The sequence below is a fragment of the Hirundo rustica genome, chromosome 14 (genome assembly GCF_015227805.2).
Source record: "Hirundo rustica isolate bHirRus1 chromosome 14, bHirRus1.pri.v3, whole genome shotgun sequence".
Taxonomy (NCBI): domain Eukaryota; kingdom Metazoa; phylum Chordata; class Aves; order Passeriformes; family Hirundinidae; genus Hirundo; species Hirundo rustica.
In genome coordinates, this window is record NC_053463.1 from 1,754,944 (window position 1) to 1,777,337 (window position 22,394).

Here is a 22,394-nt window from a genome sequence, read left to right on the forward strand (position 1 = left end):
GAGCGCTGCTGGGGTGGTGAGCCCGGGAGCTCTCCCGAGGGCTGCAGGAGGCCACAGCGAGCCCCAAACACGGCACGATGGCCCCGAGGTGACGCTGGGCACGGGGGGAAGGACATTCCTCTCGCAGAGATTAGCACAAGCTCCTTAGGGATGGTGCTCCCGGCGCCGGCAGCTCTGCCCTTCCCGGGGCAGGGTGAGTGCAGCCCGCAGCCTGAAGTGCACGGGTAAGGGGATATCCTGAGCTGGAAGGATCATCAGTGCAACTCCTCAGCCCCAAAATCCCAGCCTGGGCATCCCTGGGAGCGCTCCTGGAGCTCTGGCAGCCTCGGGGCCGTGCCCGTTCCCTGGGCAGTGCCATCCCCCTGCCCCTGCTCCTCCCTTCCTCCTTCCCACGCCTCGCCCGTGGCCTCACCTCCCCTGCTCTGTCTCACAGCCTGCCCTGGGTGGTGACACCGAGCTGCTGCCCCTGGAGCAGGGAGGATTCCTGGGATTCACAGCCCCGTGCCAGGGAGGAGACCTCAAACCACAGCTGCTGGTGTGGCAAAGGCTGGTGCCAGCCTCCAGACTGCATGGATCCGTCCAAAGCACACACACACACACACACACACACACACACCCCTGTTTTCCCATTTTCCCATTTCCCCATTTCCCATTTCCCCATTTTCCAGTTTTCCAGTTTTGCAGTTTTCCCATTTTCCAAGAGGGTTCATTTCCTCCTCTGGCTGAAAACAACACACGGGGAGCAGGACTCAGCATTTCTGAACACGAAGCGCTGAGTTCAGCTCAGTTCAGCCCCAGAGCCCTCTTAACCCTTTAGTTGTGGGATGGAGCAGAATTCCCAGCACAGCAGCGGCAGCGGCTTTGGATGTGTTGAGAAAAATCAGAAAGGGCTTGGAGGTGGAAGAAAATTCCTGAAAATTCCTGAGTGAGGGCAAGAAGAAAGATCCTAAAGCCAGCCCAGCCTGGCTGCGTTCAGTTTGGCTGCGAAAGCCTTGAGGTTTCCCCATGTCCTCAGCCATGCACGAACTCCCCTCTTCCCCTGTGCCCCAGCTGCCAAAAAATCCTGGGAAATGCTGTCCCAGTGCTGGGGCTGGAGGAACAAGAGGCAGGTTCTGCGGCTGTGCAGCCCGAGGATTCCTGGAGGGTGGCAAACCTGGAGGGGGCAGGTGCTTAGCGCTGCCCTGTGCCCGTTTGCGCGGGGCGAGGGCAAAAGCAGAGCGCTGGAATGAGGAAATGTCCCCGAGGAAACGTCCCCGAGGAAATGTCCCCTGTGCTCCTGCCAGCCCTGCCCCGTTGGGATTTCAGAGGGAGGGAAGCAAAGCTCCGCTCCATCTCACACCAAGCTGGGTGCTCCCACCCACAGCAGAGGATCAAACCCTGAAACAAGAGTTTCTGGCCTCAAACGAAACCTTTCATCCATTTTTTTTTTGTTTTTGTTTGCTTTTTCCTCCAGCGAAGCCGGCTCCGGGCTGACTTCCTTTGCTTTCAGGCTCGGTTTGAAATAACAAGCTGAAAAGCCACGAGGCTCCTTTTTTGAACCTGCCACGGAATGGCCGACTTCAGAAGGAAACAGAAATTTCGGGAAAGCTTGATGCTAACTGCTTCATTGTTTCCAAGAGGAGAAAAAAATCCCCTGTGACCGCCGCGGACTTTAGCCGGGATGCACAAATACTGCTGGGTCCACAGATCTCTTGTTCTGCGCGCCTGTATTCGCGTTTTGGCCGGGAAGAAGGGGAGTTCGGAGCTGGAATTCCCGGAGGGAATGCCTCTCCCGGGATTTTGCTGTCGCACGGCGAGCACGGAAGGTCCCCAGCTCCAAGGACTCGGCTCCGGGGCTGCGAGCAGGACGCAGGTGAGGCCGGGACGGGCTGGTCCTGCCTGGAACGGGAGAGTCTGGAGGATGGGAAGGGCACGCCGTGCCCGCGGAGAGCCTCCCTGGAATCGTTTCCTGCGGAGCTGGGGCGAAGGAGGCGCCTGGGAATTCCGGGAGCTGCTAGCACAGCCCTGGGTTGCTCATTGACCTCTGCCGGGAAGCGGAGGTTCCCAGGATGATAAGGAGCTCTTGGAAGGAATTCCTCCCCAAGTGCGAGGGAGCGGCGGCGCTGGGCACGCTCGCAAACACGTCCGCAACCTTGGGAGCTGCGTCCCGGCAGCGCAGCGTTCCCTGGGGGCCCGGAGAGGCTGGAGTTCCATGCAGGAGTTCCCCGGGAGGGAAGCGGAGCGGGGAGCAGGTCAGTGCAGCCGCTGGCTGTCCCCGGGGCTGTCCCTGCCTGTGCCCTTTGTCCCAGCTGAGCAAACACGGCCGGGACGCGCTGGTGGCAGGTGCCGGGAGCCGTCCAGCGCCTCTGGAATTCCAGGTCGGGGAGCGGAGTTTGGGGCTTTGGTGGAGGTTTGGCACCCGAGCTGGGTCAGCGGCTCCGCTGTGGCGGTGACCGGCGCGGCGGGGAGGGACGGGCTGGGTTTGGCTCCTTTGGGAACCGACGGGAGCAATCGGAGCTGGGTTTGGGACGGGGGATTTGGTGCCAGGGCCGGGTGGGGCTGGGTGTCAGCCCCGGGGAGCTGCGGGTCTGTGACAGCGCTGTCCCCAGTGCCTGGACTGTCCCTGAGCTGCTCTCATCCCGTTCCGTGCCCAGGGCAGGGAAGCGTGGCCACTGGCACCGGGATTGCCGCGGGAGCAGAGCCCCTGGAGAGCTGGCACAGGCGGAGAATCCCCTCTGGAACGGGCTGAGATCCCAGGAAATATTCCATCGTTATCAAGGCAGGGCTGTTCCAGGGAGGCCAGGCTGCAGCAGCAGCAATGGGGGCTCTCCAGGGGAGATCCAGGGTTTGTTGGGAAGCAGAAAGGTGGGAAGTGCAGCGAGAGGTTTTCAGCTCGCTGGCCAAAAGGCAAATTCCAGTTCAGGTCAAACGGGAGGTGACACCTTTGCTTGTGCAGGGATGGGTTTGGTTGCTAAGTTGTCAAGGTAGACTTAAAAACAAAAAGACATTTCGCAACCACCAAGGAAGACATTTGTGTTGAAAACAAATTTTAAAAAGAAATGTTGATTAAAAAAAAAATAAATTCCCCCGTGTAGAAGAAATTGATGCTAATTGGGGAGCAGGAACTGCTAAAACCAAGAATCTTCTGAGGAGAGAAAAAATCCTTGTTTAAAAACACTGCCCTGCTCGAGCTCTGGCCACTTGGACAGCACGAGACCAAAGCAGGAACACCTCTAGTGCCAAGATGTGCCTGAATCCGTCCCAAAATCCCACCCGTGTGTTCTGAGCAGGGGCAGGCTGCATTCCCCCCGTGACTCCTGCACCTTCGGAGCACCCTAGGGCAGCTGGGGGAGTTTTTTAGCAGTGGAGCTTTTGGTCGGTGAGTGATGGGGATGGGAGCAGGCGCTGCCTTTGCCACGGGAGGAGCAGCTGGCCCATCCCAGCACCGCCCTTCCTGTGGCCCCAAAGCTCTGAAGGCAACCCCCAGCCTGGAGAACGCCCTGATGCCTGGGGCTGAGCAGGAGGATGGAGAGGATGCTCCCTTCTCCAGGCTGTCCCAGCATTTGGAGGCCTGGATGAGGAATCCCCGCTCCTGCAGCCTGCTCTGGCTGTGGAGGAGCATCTCTCCCTGCAAAGGTTTTTGGTTTGGCTTGGCTTTTGTGAGGATATTCCCAGGCAGCTCCACGCAGGTGGGATCCACTCCACCATTCCCACAGCCGGGAACTCCTCACGCTTTGCTCTAGGGGCGCTGCGGTCGTGCCGGGTGTGGGAATCTGTCCGCTGAGAAATTCCCTCTCTGGGTCACGGAACCATAGAGACCGCCAGCTTTGGGTTAAAAAGTTCAAAATTTTGGTTCAAAATTTACCTCTGTCGGTGGGCAGGAACGCCTTTCACTGCACCGGTGTGCTCAGAGCCTCATCCAACCCGGCCTAAATCCCTCCCTGGATGAATTATCCCCTGCCCTGGAGAAGTTCAAGGCACTGCCACGGCTTGGGATGCAGCCTGGGAGAGGCAGCGATGCTCCCGGAGCAACCCCAGCACACAAATCCCTGCACCGGTGCCACTGGCTTGGTTGTTGGAGTAAAAACCCATCCCTAAACCCCCTCCCAACCTGTAAATTCTCTCCCCAAACCTGTCGGGTTTTGTTTTGCAGGGGCTGTGTCGCTGCTGCCCGAGGATGCTCTGCACGGCACCCACAGAGCACTGAGCCCGCCCAGCATCCCAAATCCCGACCCCGAGGGCTGGGGAAGGTCTGAGGATGTGAGTGAGGAGGGAATGAGGCCGATCCTCATCCTGGGATGCCCAAGGGATCCTGCGCAGCAGCCAAAGCCGTCCCTGCCCCTGTCGGCTCTGGGCTTTGGACAGCGCTGCCCCCGGAGGTGCCCGCGGTGCCGGGGCTGCAGGAACTCACCTGGATGTAGCTGGCAGAGATGCCCGTGGTGCTGCCAGCTGCCCCCGCGGCCACGCGGGAGAAGCATCGGGCAGGAGGGAGGTGCAGGACCACAGGCAGCCCCGGGTGGAGGGTGCTGGACACCCCCGCAGGTGAGGGAGGCGCTTCGGGAACGGCTCTGCCTTTGGAACTGGGGGGGATCCGCCTGGAGGGAGCAGCGGGGAGCTGGGGCAGCCTTGGCAGAGCGGGGCACTCCGAGGAGGAACGCCAGGAATGTGCCGTGTGGGATGGGCACTGCCCTCCCGGAGCCAGGGTGGAGAAAAGGAGGCTCAGGAGGAACCCTGTGGCTCTGCACAGCTCCCTGGCAGGAGGGGACAGCCGGGGGGGTCGGGCTGTGCTCCCAGGGAACAGGGACAGGAGAGGGAATGGTCCCAAATTGCAGCAGGGAGGGTTTGGGTTGGACATCAGGAAACGTTTCTCCGTGTAAAGTCTTGCCAGGCACTGGCACAGCCCGCCCAGGACATGGTGGAGCCACCGTCCCTGGAGGGGTTTATGACATAGACGTGGCACTTAGGGACACGGTTTCGTGGTGGCCTTGGCAGCATTCGGTCCGTGGCCAGCCTCGATGACCTTAAAGGCCTTTCCAAACCCAACCGATGCTGTGACTCCAACCCGAGCCCTTCCCCGAGGCCGTGCCCGCCGCCCCCGCCGTGCCATCGCCCGCTCAAAGGGGACATTGTGCATTGTGGCCGTGCCCGGCCGCGGTGCCGGGCGGGCAGCGAGCAGCCCTGCCCCGTGCCAGCCCCCTGCCGCTGGCGCTGCACGCATGGGCTGCTGCCTGGGGACCCCCTGGCGCCAGGAGCTGGCGCTGGGATGCACAGGTAAGGTGCCTGCGGGTGCTGCGGCTCCTCCCGTGGGATGAGATGCTCGGGGACGCCCCGGCGCTGAGCACTGGCCCCTCTGGCTACTCGCCTTTCCTGGGATGGCTCCTGGTACTCCCTTCTCTTGGATCAGGGTGTGCAGGGAGCGAGGCAGGACCTTTTGGCCAGGGAGGGGACGGGATGGCTCGAGGGTTGGTTTATTCCCGCGCTGTTGGCTTTTCCCCTCGCCACCCTCCCTGCCCAGGAGCCCTCCAAGCGCAGCCCGTGGGGCGCTGGCATCCCCCAAGGCACCATTCCCGTTCCAGAGTGTCCCAGTGAGCCGGAGGAGGGACGCGGCTCAGGGCCAGGCGCTGTGGCCACGGGGCCCCCAGCAGAGCCAGGGCCAGGATGTGCCCTGAGCGCCCAGCCCGGGAGCCAGGAGTGCCGCCCTGAGCGTCGGGACCCGCTCCTGGCCCGGGAGCCAGGAGTGCCGCCCTGAGCGCCGGGACCCGCTCCTGGCCCGGGAGCCAGGAGTGCCGCCCTGAGCGCCGGGACCCGCTCCTGGCCCGGGGCTGGGGCTGTTTCCTGCCCGCTGTTACAAAATATTTTGGCATTGAGGAGGTCGGTGAGTCACTGGCATGGCTGGGAACAGCTCCCCAGCCGCAGTTTCAATTGGTGCCTTGAAAGAAAAAGCTCCCAGTTCCCCTTCTGAGCCTGGCTGAAATGAAAATAAACACTGAACCCGTGAGAGCAGCCGGAGCGAGCCCTGGCCCCTTCCTGGCTCTGGGGGCCCATGGACAGGCTCTGCCCTGCTGCTGGCGGAGGTGGCACGGGCAGGGTCCCCCCTGCCACCCCCTGTGGCACACCCCTCGGGCGCCTCTCGGGCGGGGGGAATGTCGCCGGGGATCCGGACGCCTCTGCCCGCCCTCCGTGCCCCCCAGGTGAGGAGTGTGAGTCCTGCTGGCCCCGCTCCCCCGAGCTGCTGCCCCGCTGGGACCGCCCGGGACAATGGTGGTGGGACACGACCGCGGCACCGGGGACCCGTCCTCATCCCCAGGGAATGGCACCAGGTACCCAGCTCCAGGGAATGGCACCAGGTACCCATCCTCATCCTCAGGGAATGGGATCAGGGACCCATCCTCATCTCCAGGGAATGGCACCAGGTACCCAGCTCCAGGGAATGGCACCAGGTACCCGTCCTCATCCCCAGGGAATGGCACCAGGTACCCAGCTCCAGGGAATGGCACCAGGTACCCATCCTCATCCTCAGGGAATGGGATCAGGGACCCATCCTCATCCTCAGGGAATGGGATCAGGGACCCATCCTCATCCCCAGAGAATGGGATCAGGGACCCATCCTCATCCCCAGGGAATGGGATCAGGGACCCATCCTCATCCTCAGGGAATGGGATCAGGGACTCAAACTCAGGGAATGGCACCAAAGACTCAAACCCAGGGAATGGCACCAAGGACCCATCCCCATCCTCAATGGAATCAGGGACCTGTCCTCATCCCCAGGGAATACCACCAGGGACCCATCCCCTGGCCCTGCCAGGGTCTGCTGGGGCACAGAGAGGGCAGGACAGGGAGGAGTGGAGCTGGCAGGAGCTGGCTCGGGTTGAGTTCTGCCTCCTTTCACTTCCCCTTCTCCATTTCCCTCATGTGGAAGGGATGGAGCTGCCACATGAAATGTTAAGACTTTGTTCAATGTAGAATTTTCCACCAAAGCAAAACTTATTCATGACCTGTCCAGCTCTGGGCTGTTCTTTTCTACCTGCTAGCTCTGCACGAGAATTCTATTTCTCTAAATAAGAATTCTATTTCTGCATGCAAATACCAGTTTGTTGGAGTGACTTAGAAAATACCAATTTATCTGAGTGACTGGCAAATCTGGCTCCATAAAAAGAACTGTAAAGCAGAGTTCTGGTCAGAGAAGTGACTTTAAAAAGCTGCTGCTGCACATTCCAGCTCCTCCAGGTACATGTTTATCTCACAAATCCACTCTGATCACTGACAAAAATTGGGGTTTAATCTGGTTATCCCCGCGCCGCCAATGCAGCTGTGGAAGAGCAGGACTGGAGCTGTGTGTGCCTCAGCTTTCATTAACATAATTAGCAGCTCAAGTTGCAGGCCCTGAATCCTTTATGGCAATTGTTGATGATGATGAGCAGGGAGAACGATGTTTGGATTTGGGAGCAGGCGGTGGAGGAACATCTCGTTTTGATTTTCAAATTTTTGAACCAAGAGTTTTTGCAAAGCCTTGGCTCTGCTGTGCTGGGGAGGTGAGGCCTCCTCCGAACAGATCTCTGTAGGGGATTCACCCTTTTAACAGAGCTGCTCATCCAAGGCTCTGCCAGGAGAAAGGAGGGAAAATCCCCCCCCTCCAGAGCCACTGCAGCACTGGAAACAAAGCCCAGCATCAAGGGAACGGTGGAGTTAGACCCCATCAATCCCATGGATCCCTCCAACCCTGAGCAGGACTTTAGGGTGGCTCCAGCTTCACACAGTCCCCAGACAGACCCGCAGGGCTCAGGCGGGACATCCAGGAGCTCTCCCGACGCTTCCCAGCAGCTCTGCTGTGTCCCCTCCTCTCCAGGTAAGGCTGGGGTGACAGAGCAGAGCAGCCCCGCTCCCGAGGCAGGACCTAGCTCCCCGGACCCCTCCGTGGTGCTGCTGGCTCTCAGGGACAGCTTTCCAGCGGGTAAGGTGCTGCCTGTGGCATCTCACGGAGTTCCTGTGGGTCCCTGCAGTGCCCTGGCTCTCCCCTCGCTGCCCGAAGGATGGGGATGGGCTGGGCTTGTGTTGTTTGGACACCGCAGCCAGGCTGGGGGCTCTGGTGGGCCTGGAGGGGTGGCAGGAGTGGCTCTGGGTGCCACAGAGCTCCTCCTCCCCTGTAATCCTCCTCTTTTTCCTTTCCAAGAGATCTCGCTCTCCTTCTCCGTCGAGAGCCGCTCCTCCCGGGGCCGCAATTCCCAGCTCCAGGAAGCTGCCAGGAAGAAGCTGTGGGCTCTGGAGAGCGATGACAGAGGTGTCTGTGCCCTGTTCAAGGTAGAAACCCCGTGCCAGCCTGCTGGGATGCTCCTGGCGTGGTGGGAGGCGTGCTGGGGTACCAAACCCAGCTGAGGAGCTCCTCTAAGGATGCTGCAGGGCATTCTGGAGGGGGCTGGAATGATGAACTGATGGCACTTGAGAGGCAAAGCTGAGCCCTGTGTTGTTGTGGGGGATCTGAGCCTAAATAGCCGGGAATTCACAGGGCTGGGGTCACCAAATCTGTGTCCCTGCTGGAGGTGACGGCTCTGGACAGGCACAGAGCTCTCAGGCTGGGTTTTATATAAACAAATCCCAGCTACAGAGAGGAGGCCTGCACTGAACTCTCCTCCCCTGTGGGTTTGGAGGCTCCAGGACCATGCCTCGGTGCTGCTTTGTCTCCCTGTGCAGGAGCTGTCAGCCAGGCTGGTCTGCACGCTGGCGCACGAGGATCGCTTCCTCCTCACCTTCAAAACCCTGGAGGAAGTCTGGAAGTTTTCCACCTATCTGGCTTTAGGTAACGTTTCCAAGGTCTAAACAGACGCTGTGAGAAGGGTTTTTGGGGAAGGCACTGCCTGACACTACAGAACAGTAACGTTCAGGGTGGACAGTGAGAATATCAATTAGAAAACTCTGGAATCTGTTCATGAAATCTCTGTTTGGATCAGTGGGAATCAGGGGGATTCCTTCAGGGAAATCCCGCAGACAAAATTAGAAGCTTTTTTGCCTGACGTTTGGAAATCCCCAAGCCGCTTCCTGCTGACCCTGATGCCCCTCTTGGCTTCCCAGGGTACGTGGGGACCTGCCTGGAGCAGCTGCTCTTCGCCCAGGACTTCTGGCTGGACTGTGCCCTGGTGGAGGACACGGAGCTCAGGATCACCGTGGATGAAGAGCACCTGGCCACCATCTACATGGACCTGCTCCTCCAGGAAGGTGTGAAGGGAATGCACGCGTGGGGAATCCCTGAAAATCCTCCAGCAGGGCTGTGCTAGAGCCACCGATGCGCTGATCCAATCCCTGACTCTCTCTCTCTCCCCAGGGAATTTTTTCTGCAGGGCAGTGCCCGGCGTCTGGAAGTCGGAGCAGGGGGGAGAGGAGGGTCTGCAGCTCTGCAGGAACGAGCTGATCCACGTGAAGAGCGTCGGACAGGATTCCAAATGGGAAGGGACGTCCCTGCTGACGGGGCAGCGAGGCGTGGTGCCCGCCGCAGCTCTGGAGCCGATTCCTCACCCCTTTTACCAGTAAGTGGTGAATTGAAGGGCTCAGAGCGGGGTTCCTCCCTGATCCTGATGCATGACTGGCACCGAGGCTGGCTGGGAAACTCCCCTCGCCTCTGGCAAAGGGCAAGAGCCTCGCAATTCCACGAGGGTATTTCCAGGAGGAGCCACGTTAGGGGTAGAGGCTGGAATCGCTGCAGGTGCTGTCAGAGCGACACAGCAAGGACAGGCTCCTCATTCAGATGTGGTTTTTGCAAGATATCAGTTTAGGTCACACGTGAGGTTATCTCTAACTAACAGATGAAGAAGTGGCAGAAAAAAAATTGAGACAATGCCAGCCAAAAGTGGGGCTTCACGTTGGCCACCTGGCTGAGCTTTTATTGCAGAAATCCTCCTTAAAGGTGGCAGATTTTTCCTGCTCTTCCCCTGTGGTGTGACACCACCCCTGGGGCTGGCCTGAGGCCAGGAGGGCTCACGGAGGACCACTGAGGGTCCCTCTTGCCTTGCAGGTGGTTCCTGAAGAATTATCCGGTGGGTTTTGGCCTCTCCCAGGAGATCAGCGGGACGAGCTCCCAGGCCATTGGTGAGTGACACCCGTGCAGGGGTGGGCACAGCTTAGAGCCCGGGCTTGGCCACAAACGACCACAAATCCATTTGTTCCTCTGGGCCTGACCCCAGGGCAGGGGCTCTAAGGGAATGCTGCATCTCTGGACTCTCTGGAACGCAGATCAGGAATGGCAAGCCGCGTTCTGAGGGACACAGGGAGAGCAGGCAGCTGCTCCTGGCACCCTGCTGCCGCTGGGTTTTCCCTGTGCTACCTCAATTTTATGCTTCTTTTAATTCTTCCAGGAGTGAGGTTTCAAATCATGAGACCCCCGTCCAGTCCAGAGCAAGCTGCACACAGGAGCTCGCTGCAGCTGTGACTTTGTCATGTAGGGATGGACATTTGCACTGCCCAAGGTTTCACTCCTGGCAGAGCTGAGATGGGGCTGTGTCTGTGGAAATCCATATTTCCAGACACCGTCCAGGCTGCGGCTCGCAGAGGTGTGGAGTTTATCCATCCCTCTTTTATTTTGTACTATAATCCACTTCTCCAGAAGTGCCAGAGAGCTGGATCCAAGATCACAGTAAATCTTAGGGGAGAGAGAGGCAGCTCTCCAGCTGGAATCATGGCCGCTCCTCGCCCTGCTCTTTTCCAGTGAGGGGGTTTCAGCAGGGATCCCACTGAAATTCCCCTTTTTTGCCTTGGTTTCCCAGTCAAAGGCAGGTGCATCGCCACCAAGGACCACAGAGGAGCAGCGTGGGACGAGCTGAGCTTCTCCAAAGGAGACCCCATAGAAATCATTGGCTTCTTCATCCCTGGACTGCCCTGGTTCGTGGGCAAATCCCTCAGCACCGGGAGCATCGGCTTCGTTCCCACCCAACACGTAAACCTCGAGGCTTGTGAACCTCTGTGAGTTCATTTAAATTAAATTCTGGAGAAAAGGGAGGGGAGGCTCCAAGTCCCAGCTCAGGGCTGTGTGAGAGCCTGGGGCAGGTGATTTCCTTTGCAGGTCCTTCGCAGAGGGTGGGTTTGAGGTGTGAGCAGAGCCAGGCTCTGCTGCAGCCCAAAGGAATTGTATTTCACCTGCCTCGGGTGATTCTTGGAGAGGAACAGATCCAGCCCTGGGCTAATCTGGCTTCCTGCAAGCTGGCTTCCCACTTCGTCCTAGAAATGTCTTCAGTTTGTGGCTCTGAGGGGCTGGGGCCCTGACAAGGGTGGGGAGAACATTCCCAAATCCTGCTTTCCTTCCTCCCGCCCCTGGATGTGTGTCGACTGGCAGAGAGCAGAATTCCACATCCTCCCAAGGACACCCCAAGAGCTGTCCAGGCAGGGAGGGTGGAAAATCCCACCCTGGCTCAGGCAGCTGTCTCTGTTGGGGGCTTCCATTCCATGCCCATCCCAAAAGGCTTCTCCAAGAGTGAGTGTGGGGGGACAAGGTTTGAACCAAGGCCTGCTGGGCTTTCCTCTCTCACAGTCACTCACGGTGAGTTGTAGCACTTTTCTCTGACACTCCAGAAGGAACAGAGCAGATCAGGTGGCATCCTGTGGCTTCTGGATTCCAAAAAAAGACCAATAGGTTCTTTTCTCTGGTACCTTTCTGTTCCTTCATGGAGAACCTGGATGGAGAAGGTGTCCAAAATCCTGTGTTCACCTGCAATAGAACTTCTGTGGTGGAGGAAAGAGAAGGGATGGGAAAACATTCCATTCCATCCCATCCCATCCCATCCCATCCCATCCCATCCCATCCCATCCCATCCCATCCCATCCCATCCCATCCCATCCCATCCCATCCCATCCCATCCCATCCCATCCCATCCCATCCCATCCCATCCCATCCCATCCCATCCCATCCCATCCCATCCCATTCCATCCCATCCCATCCCATCCCATCCCATCCCATCCCATCCCATTCCATCCCATCCCATCCCATCCCATCCCATCCCGTCCCATCCAATCCCATCCAATCCCATCCCACCTCACCCCACAGGCCAGCTGCAGGGCCAGGGGCTGGGGACACGCTGATTTTTTTCTCCTGCGCCACGCCAGGGGAAAGGGCTTCGTGTTTCTGAGCGAAGAGGAGAAGCCCCCAGTCCTGCACCTGCCCTGCAGTGGGGACGAGCAGCACTTTGCCACCCTGCTGGGGGACCTGGCGCACACTGACATCACCTCCGTGTACAGGTTGGGTGAGTGTCCCCTCTCCTCATATCCCAGTCCCTGGATCCCCTGGAGAGCTGGGCAGTGCCTGGAGAGCCCCAAGATCCCGGGAGTGCAGTGGGGGCAGCTTGTGGGGTGGAGGCAGCGCCAAACCCGTGCTCGGCTGGTGATGGAGGCTGGAGGTGTCCTCAGGAGGTGACCCTGCCATGGTGGAGTTTGTGGGGACTTTCTGTGCTCCCAGGGCAGCTCCTGAGCTGGGATTCACCCTGGCAGATGCTGCTCTCCGCTGAGCCTGGCCTGCAGGACCATGGTCGGGGTTTCTGGGCGCTCTCAGTTTCTCTGTTCTGCCTGGGTGGCTTTGGGACTTCAGCGGGTTTCTGCACATCGACACCAACCATGGATGCGGGGTTTTGTTTTCTGTTTGTCTCTTTGTACAGCTGGTTTTGAACCCTCGGCCGTGTTCCCTCAAGCGCCACCGGGTGAGTATGAGGAGGGGACAGAGGGGGTGGCTTTGGTGATGACTTCTGAGGGTGAATTTGGACAGCAGGAAACATCAGAGAATGGTTTGGGTTGGGAGGAACCTTAAAGGTCATCCAGCCCCACCCCCTGCCATGGACACCTTCCACTAGCCCAGTTTCTCCAAGCCCTGTCCAACCTGCCCTTGGACGATTTCAGGGGCTGCCATGGGATAGAATGTTACCCTGGTTTTTCTGAGTTTTTTATAGCCTTTTGATTTTCATAAAATGGAGTCAGATCTTTTTAGTTACTGTACGATATTAAAAGCAGTTCTACCTTTTTCCCACAGATGTAACATAAACAAATCCTTTGTTTTTCATTCTCTGTCCTTTGTTTGCATATTTCTAACCTGAAAACAATTGTAACTGACAATTGGTCTGGCCAGTTGGCTTGAGAGGTGAAAACTCTAAAAGCCAATCTTCTGCTAGACCCACAAATGTATAAAAAGTAAGAAATAAAACAAAGAGGCTCTCTCTCTGCCCTGTCTCAGCTTTGAGCTGGATTAGAGAAGGACCTCTGCCCTGCGAAAATCTCTTGTCTCGTGTGACTGCTTTGTGTGTCGTGGTGACAATAGAATTTCTTCCTGATCCCACTATGGTTTCCCTGTCCCTTCCAGAGGCTGCTCTCCACGGCAGTAAAGAAATCCAAGTGCCCCAGTCCTGGGAGGAAATCAACGACTGGGCTACCAGCAGCACCTCAGAGCTGTCCAGCCCAGGCAGTGAAACAGCCCCTGCCACACTGGAAGATGTTCTCCTGGAGAAGCTGGACGACTTGGATTATCCCAAATTCTTCATCGACCTCAACGCTGGACACATGGAGGACGCTGATGTCTTCGACCCCATATTGACCTTCCTCAACCAAGACAGTTTTGTGCCCAGTTTTCAAAGCTTTTACGACCTCAGCTTCTCCTTTCTCCACTCCACCTTTTATGGTTTCTCTGACGAGGATGAACTGGTCCTGTACCTCGAGACTTCCCGGAACTGGGCCAAGAGGACTCGTTCTGTTTGGGCTCACGTCAGGCTCTGTTTCCTCTTGGGTAAGCTCTGCATCAAAAAGGTGAAGTTCTCCCAGGCTCGGGTGTACTTTGAGGAAGCCATGAGTGTCCTGGACAGGGGCTTTGGGGACCTGCCCCTGCTGGCAGCGCTGCACGTCAGCCTCGCCTCCGTCTACCTGAAGCAGAACATGAAGCACAAGTTCTCCTCCCTGCTGGGGAAGACGCTGACCTTGCTGCTGTGCCTGCCCGGCCGCTCCTTCAGCTCGGAGAACGAGCTGGAGCTCCTGACCTACGTCCTGAGGGAATCCATCGCGGTGGGCAACGCTCCGCTGGAGGCACGGATCTGCTTCCTCATCGCCAAGCTCTTCCTGCAGCTGGGCAGAACCGAGGAGGCGCTGCCCTTTCTGGAGCACCTCCAGTGCCTCAGCACCGCCTGCCTCGGCCCAGGCGCCCGCGCCGGGCCGCTGGACGCCGCTGCCACCTTGGGCTACCTCTACGACAAGAAGTGCCTGCCGAACCTCGCGCTGGCCTCTGCCAGGTCCTTTGTTCCCAGCAGTGCCAAGGGGACGCCGACCCCCGTCTGGAGAGCCGGCTTCGTCCTCCAAAACGTTTCCAAGCTGCTGGGGAAGCGGGCGGACGGGAGCGGCATCCCGGCGCTGGCTTGTCCGTACCTCAAGCAAGCGCTGCAGTTCTGCCGCCAGAGCAGGGCCGCGGCCACGCAGAGGACGCTCTGCGCCGTCCTGTCCACGCTGTACCTGCAGCACGGGGCACGGCTGGACGGGGCGGCTCGTTACGCGGCCAGGGCCGCCGCCCTGGGCAGGCTGCTGGGCGAGGAGGAGGCGTTTGAGTCCTCGCTGTCCTTGGCGTGGGTGCACCTGCTGCAGCAGCGGCCGGGCGCGGCCGGCGACGTCCTGCGGCGGCTGCGGCGCTCCCCGCGCGGCTCGGCCGGCGAGACCCAGCGCGGGGCCGCGCACAACCTGCTGGCCATGGCCCTCGGGGCCCAGGGCCGCGTTCAGGAGGCCGCGGAGAGCTTCCTGAGGGCCCTGCACAAGGCCAAGGAGGCGGGCAGCAGGAGGAACCAGGCCGTGTCGCTGGCGAACCTGGGCCAGCTGAGCCTCTCGTGCGGGGCGGCCCAGCTGGCCGAGCTCTACCTGCTGTGGTCGGTGCGGCTCTACGCCGAGCTGCAGGGCCGCCGGGAGCCGGACGCGGAGCTGGCACGGGTGCTGCTGTGGCTGGCGCAGGCCGCCGTGGACAGGCGGAGGACGGAAGATGCCAAACTCTGCTACGAGCTGGCGCTGGGGTTTGCCCTGAAGTGGCAGGACCTGAGGGGTGAGTGTGGAGGGGAGCAGGGCGGCGTTCCCCTGCTCTGTCCCCTGACGTGTCCTTCTCCCTCTCCCCGTGCCACACAGGCCAGCTGCGCGTCACGGAGCGTCTGTGCCACTTCTACAGCGGAGTGTGCCCCGACCTGCGGGCCTGCATCACCTACCAGGAGCACCGGGCGTCCTTGGCGCGGCAGCTGCAGGACAGGGAGCTGGAGGGCAGCGCCAGGGAAGCCCTCAGCCAGCTCTACCAGGCTCTGGGCACTCCTGAGTGAGTGGCTGCGGCTGCTGGGTGCTGCCAGAGCGCCGTGGCTTTGCTGGGGCGTCCCTTGAGCAGGGTGGGAAGGGGTGTGGTGGCTCCATCTGCCCCACAGCTCTGGTCCTGAGGTTTGCGAGCTGTCACCGTGCTGTGAGAGGGAGCAGCTCAAAGTCGACCAGAGCTGGGCAAACGTTGTCCTGGACAGAACTGGAGCCTGGCCAAACGCAGTTTTCCAGGAGACATCCAGCCTTCAGCAGAGCGGGCCCAGTGACAGGGAATTCATTGCTTCTTTTGGAAGCTAATCCCAGTGATCAATCACCACTCCCCTGTAAGAACAGGCTCCTTATCTGCTCTTTGAGTAACTCTGGTTTCAGCCTCCAGCTGCCAAGGCTGCCCTTCCTACATCTGCTGTGATATTGTCCCCAAGGAGGGACTTGAGAGCCACAGGAGGGCTTAAAGCCCGCTATCAGCTCACCTTTAATCTCCTGCCTGAGACTGATGAGATTGGGCAGGAGAGGAGAAGAGAAGGAGGCTGGGACAGGCCACAGACCTTGAAGGCAATCAGGTCAAAGAGTGGAGAGCCAGCTCCCGTGTCCCAGAGGGACAAAGGGGCAGGGCTGTCCCCAGCTGGGATGTTCACCTCCCCAGCCAGGTCACGGTGAGTGCAGGGGGAAGGTATTTCAGGGCTGTCATGTGAACGGTGCTATTTAGGATCACAAAGCACCCCATTCCCCGGGCTCCCACGACAGCTGGGGCCTGGTTGCCAGCAGGAGAAGCAAACAAACTGCCCTGGACACTGCTGGCTCTCCCTTCCCCACAGCTGACCCCGTGTCCAACCCTCTGGCTCATCCCACTGCCTGTCCCTGTGTCCTCCAGTGACCAGGGGCTGGAAAAGGGGCTTAGACACATAGCCAGAGATCTCTCTGTGGCTGCACGAGAGGCAAACACCAGGCAAAGGTGTGGGTTTGGCTGCCAGGAGATGTAATGCAAGCATTCCCTGCTGTGCTGTGGAGCTGGGAGTGATTTTGGGACTCGGTTCAGGGAGGAAAATTGGGTTTGCAGGTGACCGGGATGAACCCCTCTTTGTCACACAGGGGTGAGGAGCAGCCTGAGTGGGAGCACTCGTGTCCTGGATTGTCCTAAGGTGGCCAAATGACCGCTAAAGCCTGAGCATTACAGCGTGGAGGCTCCCGTGGTCCTACCAGGACAAATTGCTCAGAGCTGGGAATGTCCCCTTGTCCCCAACCTTTGGAGAGGGCAGGGGCTCAGTGCCACGGGGAGGTGACGTGGGGACAGCTGAGAGAGTCCTGTCACTCCTCTGAAGTGGCTTTTTGCCACCACAGCGCTTTGAGACAATCCCTGGACTGCACCAAGCAGAGCCTGAGGATCTTCATCGACCTCGAGGAGGCTGCGAAGGCGGCAGAGGCCTGGCTGCAGGCAGGAAAGCTCTATTACCTTCTGCAGGAGGATGAGCTGGTGGAAATGTACTTCCAGGTATGGAGAAGGTGGCTGGAGCGGTCCCATGCATTCCCACCACACCCCTCTGGGGCTGGAAAACCTTGCAGGGGAAGTTCTGAGCACTGCAAACCTCCTGCTGGAAGGAGGAGCTCTTGCCTTACTCTCGGGCACTGAATTTCCTCTCTTGCTTTCCATCCACTGAGTTTAGAGGACTTTGGGGGTGAAAATAAGTGAATTCATTGAGTCAGGAAGTGATGTGGGAGTGCCAAAGGAAGCTGGAGGTGCCAAGGGACCAGGTCCCATTGAAATATCCATAAATAAGGGGTAAGTGCCAGGGAGGTCCTTGGAGTCAAAGCCTTCTGGCATCTCTCCATCTCCAGCATTATTTCATCAGCTGAGCCGCAAAGCGGAAGAGCGGCTCCTAAAATCTGGGGGTTATTTAATCACACCGAGGTCTCTGCCTCTCCAAACATCACTCCAGCCCCTTCTTCCTTCCAGGCAGCCATCCAGACCGCTCTGAAAGGGGACAACTTCTCCTTGGCCATGGATCTTTACGAGAAAGCGGGTGACACCTTCTTTAATGGCAGCCGGCACAGGGCCCGGGCAGTGGAGTTTTACAGGGTAAAAAATGCCCTCTGAGCATTCCCGGCCCTGTGTCCCCACAGCGTGGTGCCTCGGGGGGGCTGTGCCCCAAAAGGATGGAGGGTGGAGAGGGGTGGGGTGATCCTGAGGGTGCCAGGGTGGGCGGCCTGGAGCACGGGTTTGCAAAAAACCCCAGAGATCTTTTGGGGTTCGAATGGGCTCCTTCCATCACAAATGGTGTTAAGCGTGAGCTGGTCACTCCTGGCTACAGCCAGCCAGAATTCCAGGCACCCAGGGAAGGGCAGGGATGTGAGGCTCAGGCTTGGAGAGCCCTGCTCTGGGATTTAAAACTCATTTTCACGGGAAGGAAGGGACTAAAACCTGCAGTGCCCATCCTGCTCCTTGTCCTGCTGCTGTCACCCAGTGCTGATCCCTCCAGGAGCACCCTGAACTCACCACTGTCTCTCCTCAGGGAGGTGCTGTGCCCCTGGCCAGGAAGCTCAAGGCCACCCAGACAGAGCTGCGGCTGTTCAATAAACTGGCAGAGCTGCAGATCAGCCTGCAGGGCTACGAGAAGGCTCTGGAGTTTGCCACGCTGGCAGCCAGGCTCAGCCTCAGGGTCGGTGAGTGATTTACACCCCAAAATTCCTGGTCAGGGGGTGATTTTCACCCCCAGGGCATTGGGAGCCGCTGAATCTTGTGGATGAGAGCAATATCCGTGTGAAAAAGGGGATCTCTTGCTTTACTAACTCTGCTGGACCTGTTCTTACCCAAAGTCATGACATCTTTTTAAGGCCACTTCCCCTTTTTTCAGCTGTGTGCCAGCAGAGGGGTTTTGTTCCCCCAGAGCACAGGAAGTCTGCTGAAAACACAGGACTGAGCAGTTCCTCTCTGCCCCGCTCCTGCTGAAAACCTCACCCCTTCCCACTACAGAAATAGTTTGGGCGGGCAAAATGCCAGCTGAAATGTCTGGGATGGGACCCAGATGTCTTGTAAGAGCCCCTTCCAGCACCCCCAAAATCCCCTGGCTGAATGATACTCCTGGGCCAGCCTGTCCAGCTGTGGCATCAACAACCCTGCCCATGGCTCTGTTTTCCTTTGGAGGTGTCCATGTCCCCAGGCTGCTGAGAAAATGCATCCAAAGCGGCTCAGCAGGGCTGGGCATGGATTGAGCTGGATCAGCAACTTTTCCAGGGGATCCATGGCAGGAGCTGGTTGATTCCATCCTCTTTTCCAGGGGATCAGCTGCAGGAGCTGGTTGATTCCATCCTCTTTTCCAGGGGATCCATGGCAGGAGCTGGTTGATTCCATCCTCTTTTCCAGAGGATCAGCTGCAGGAGCTGGTTGATTCCATCCTCTTTTCCAGGGGACCAGCTGCAGGAGCTGGTTGATTCCATCCTCTTTTCCAGGGGACCAGCTGCAGGAGCTGGTTGATTCCATCCTCTTTTCCAGGGGATCCATGGCAGGATCTGGTTGATTCCATCCTCTTTTCCAGGGGACCAGCTGCAGGAGCTGGTTGATTCCATCCTCTTTTCCAGGGGACCAGCTGCAGGAGCTGGTTGCCTTCCACCGCCTGGCCACCGCCTATGACCTGCTGCGCATGTACGAGATGGCCGAGGATTGCTACCTGAAGACCCTGGCCATGCGTCCCCCGGTGCTGCAGAGCTCCGCAGAGGCCCTGTACTACTGCAAGGTCTACTGGCACCTGGGCAACCTGACCCTGCACCAGCTGAAGGTGAGACAGGAGCTGCTGCGGCTGGGATGGAGAGCTCAGGGTGCAGGGGGAAGGCAATTCGGAAAGAATTGCTGGCTCTCAGCACCATCCCAGAGCAATCAGGTGTCCCTGGGTCCTGTCTGGAGCCCCCCCAGGCTCTGCTCCGGTTCCCTCCCGCCCCGTGACCCCCAGTGAAGCCCCCTCCTAACGCCTGGCCCGTGCTTTCCGCTCAGGATGAACAGGACGCGGCCACCTACTTCCTGCTGGCCCTCGCCGCGGCCGCCGAGCTGGGAGACCGGGAGCTGCAAGCTCTGCTCCGTGCCAAGCTGGGTGGGATCCCCGGAGCCCCGGGAGGGGCTGAGGGTGCGCCAGGCTGCGCCACGGACCGGCCCCGGTGGCTGAGCGAGGGTGGCCACGTGGTGTGACCACCCTGGGGACACCCGTGGGAGCCATCCAGCAGCAAGGTCCGTGTGCTCTCCAGAGCCAGGAGAGGTCCTGCACCGTGTCCTGAGGAGCTGGAAGGGTTTGGGCTCTTCATTGCAGGAGAGATCCTGCACCATGTCCTGAGGAGCTGGAAGGGTTTGGGTTCTTCAGTCCAGGAGAGATCCTTCACCGGGTCCTGAGGAGCTGCAAGGTTTTGGGCTCCTCATCTCAAGAGAAGTCCTGCACCACATCCTGAGGAGCTGGAAAGGTTTGGGTTCCTCATTCCAGGAGAGATCCTTCACCGTGTCCTGAGGAGCTGCAAGGCTTTGGGCTCCTCATCTCAAGAGAAGTCCTGCACCACGTCCTGAGGAGCTGCAAGGGTTTGGGTTCCTCATTCCTGGAGAGATCCTGCACCATGTCATGAGGAGCTGGAAGGGGGTTAGGGCTCCTTGTCCCAGGAGAGATCCTGGACCACGTCCTGAGGAGCTGGAAGGGTTTGGGCTCCCCATCCCAAGCACTTGGGACCCTGCCCTCATTTTTTTGGGGATCAGGGCTGTGCCCCAGAGCGGAGGTGGCACAGCCAGGGCAGGATGAGGCCCCAGCAGCAGTGCTGGAGCTGGGGGTGCAGCAGGGCTGAGCTCCTGGGGGGTTTCAGAAATGTCCTGCACAGGATGGGGACCGGGGAGTGCTGTCCCCACAGCTGCCCCACAGCTTGGAGCAGCTCAGCCTGACCCCAAGGTGTCTGAAATTGCCACTCCTTTACCTCTGCCTGGTTTTTATCCTCGTCTGCTCCACAACAACATCTCTGTCAAACCCCTCTCCTGTAAGAAGCACCCCCAAAGATTTTGGAGGTGAGAGACAGAATTAGGGAGGTGAGGAGGAATAAAGGGGCTGGTCCAGCCTCATCTGGGGGCAGAAAAAAATCTGCTCAGGGGGAGGCAGAGCCCACCCTCACCCCAGCCCTGCCATCCTACCGCCTGGATGGAGCAGGAGCACAGGAAAAGAGCCCTGGCACGGGGTCCCCATCCCTGAGGGTGTCTGAAGGCGGAGGTGGCATTTGGGGACACGGGTTCGTGGTGGGGGAATGGTCGAGCTCGTTGGTCTTAGAGGGATTTTCCGTCCTGCGTGGTTCTCCGGGGCACAGGGCAGGAACGCGCGGCTCAGCTCTCAGCCCGTCTCGCCACCAGAGAGCAATAAATGCTCATTTTTGCAGCGAGAGCGGCTCCCCTGCACACCCCGAGCTCGGCTCTCCCTGCGAACCGGAGCACGGGGAGGAAGGAGAGGTTTTCCCGGCTGATCTCTTTGCTTTGACAACGGGTGTCCATCTGGGGCTTCACCGCCAGACCCCGCTCCCCGCTCCTGCAGCTCCCTGCCCGGGATGGTTGAACACAGAATATTTATTTCCTCCCCGCTCTCCGCAAAACGCCGAGCTCAGCTTCCTCCCGCAATCCCTTCGAGGCGTCTGTCGCCGGGGCGATGGTTATTTGCTGTTGTTTCCCGAGCGTCCCTGCCCTGCTGCCGGGCAGCCCCAGAGCCCAGCCCGGAGGAGGGATGTCACCGGGACACACAAAGCAGCCACACGCAGACAAGAGATTTTTGCAGGGCAGAGATCCTTCTCCGATCCACCTCAAAGCTGAGACAGGGCGGAGTGAGAGCCTCTTTGTTTTGTTTCTTACTTTTTATACATTTGTGGGTCTAGCAGAAGATTGGCTTCTGGGGTTTTTCACCCCTCAGCCAAGTGGCTAAACCAACTGTCAGTTACAATTGTTTTCAGGTTAGAAATACGCAAACCAAGGACAGAGAATGAAAAACAAAGGATTTGTTTATGTTACATCTGTGGGAAAAAGGTAGAACTGCTTTTAATATTGTACAATAACTAAAAAGGTCTGACTCCATTTATGAAAATCAAAAGGCTATAAAAAACTCAGAAAAACCAGGTAACAGAAGGAGATCACTCTTTCTGTGAAAAACCTTTTCCTAATGTCCAACCTGTATTTCCCTTGGTGCAGCCTGAGGCTGTGTCCTCTCCTTCTGTCAGTGCTGCTGGAGTCAGAGACCGACCCCACCTGAGCACAGCCACCCCTCAGGAGGTTGTGGAGAGTGATGAGGTCACCCCTGAGTCTCCTTTTCTCCAGGCTGAACAACCCCAGCTCCCTCAGTCTCTCTTCAGCGCTGTGTGTGTTTGTTTAATGCCTCGTGGGGCCATTTAAGGCCTGGAATAACGGAGGGGCTGGATTTCTCTCACATGTGTTCATTCTTGGACGGTGGAAATACCGGGACAGGAATAATCCTTTCATCATCTGAGCTCTGGTGCGAGCCCGCCGTGGAATGGGGAGAGAGGAAATGCTGATAAATGGAAATACAGATACGGGCAGAGGGCTGGGTTTATTTGGATTTTCGTGGAAATGGCTCTTTTCTGCAGAAATGCGGCGCCCAACAATAACAGCTGCTATCAGCAGACGTTTTTTCGTCGTTCCTTCGTGGCACAGTGGTGCAAGCTGGGCTGGATGAGAGGCCTGACGTGGAGGAGCAGCGAGGCTGAGGCAGAGATAAACCTCGAGCTCAGCTCGTCTCCGAGGTGGCTGCTCCTCTCTGGGCAGCGTCTCCTGGTGTTGCCTGGGTCGGTATCGAGGAGTGGGTAAACACCAGCTGTTCTGCTAAGCAGAGCAGGGGGGAGTGTGTAAACTGGGTAATTTAGATTAAAAATCATTTATTTGCACAGCAGCCTGCTTGTTGGGTGATAATTGGGCTCATAAAAATGCATGGCAGGAGGAGGAGCAGGGGCTGAGCCCGAGCCAGGAGTCACCAACTGCGGCTGCAGGGGATTAAATAACCTCTCCATCTCTCCACCTCTGCACTGGGCTGTGTTGGGATGAAAACACCCGGAACGGGCCTGGAATTCCTGCAGTGCTGCTGGCCCTGCCCTGAGAGCCCACCTCACCCCTGGGGGACGGGAGG

At 58.7% G+C, this 22,394-nt stretch overlaps 1 protein-coding gene across 2 annotated transcripts; it reads left to right on the forward strand.

Annotated features, from left to right (window-relative positions):
* The first annotated feature begins 1,810 nt into the window (after positions 1–1,810).
* SH3TC2 (SH3 domain and tetratricopeptide repeats 2) lies at positions 1,811–22,119 on the forward strand. Of its 2 annotated transcripts, XM_040078643.2 has the most exons (19): positions 1,811–1,852; positions 4,133–4,521; positions 6,171–6,299; positions 7,826–7,930; positions 8,150–8,277; positions 8,668–8,773; positions 9,046–9,189; positions 9,296–9,497; positions 9,983–10,056; positions 10,731–10,926; positions 12,064–12,200; positions 12,609–12,650; positions 13,304–15,010; positions 15,091–15,271; positions 16,603–16,753; positions 17,216–17,338; positions 17,772–17,922; positions 18,838–19,034; positions 19,247–22,119. In XM_040078643.2, the coding sequence occupies exons 2-19, from the start codon at positions 4,410–4,412 to the stop codon at positions 19,436–19,438; spliced, it is 4,077 nt and encodes a 1,358-aa protein (XP_039934577.1). In that variant the 5' UTR covers positions 1,811–1,852; positions 4,133–4,409; the 3' UTR covers positions 19,439–22,119. The 2 variants fall into 2 exon arrangements, with proteins under 2 accessions (XP_039934577.1, XP_039934576.1); XM_040078642.2 differs by lacking the exons at positions 1,811–1,852; positions 4,133–4,521 and having other exon boundaries at positions 6,023–6,299.
* The last annotated feature ends 275 nt before the right edge of the window (positions 22,120–22,394 follow it).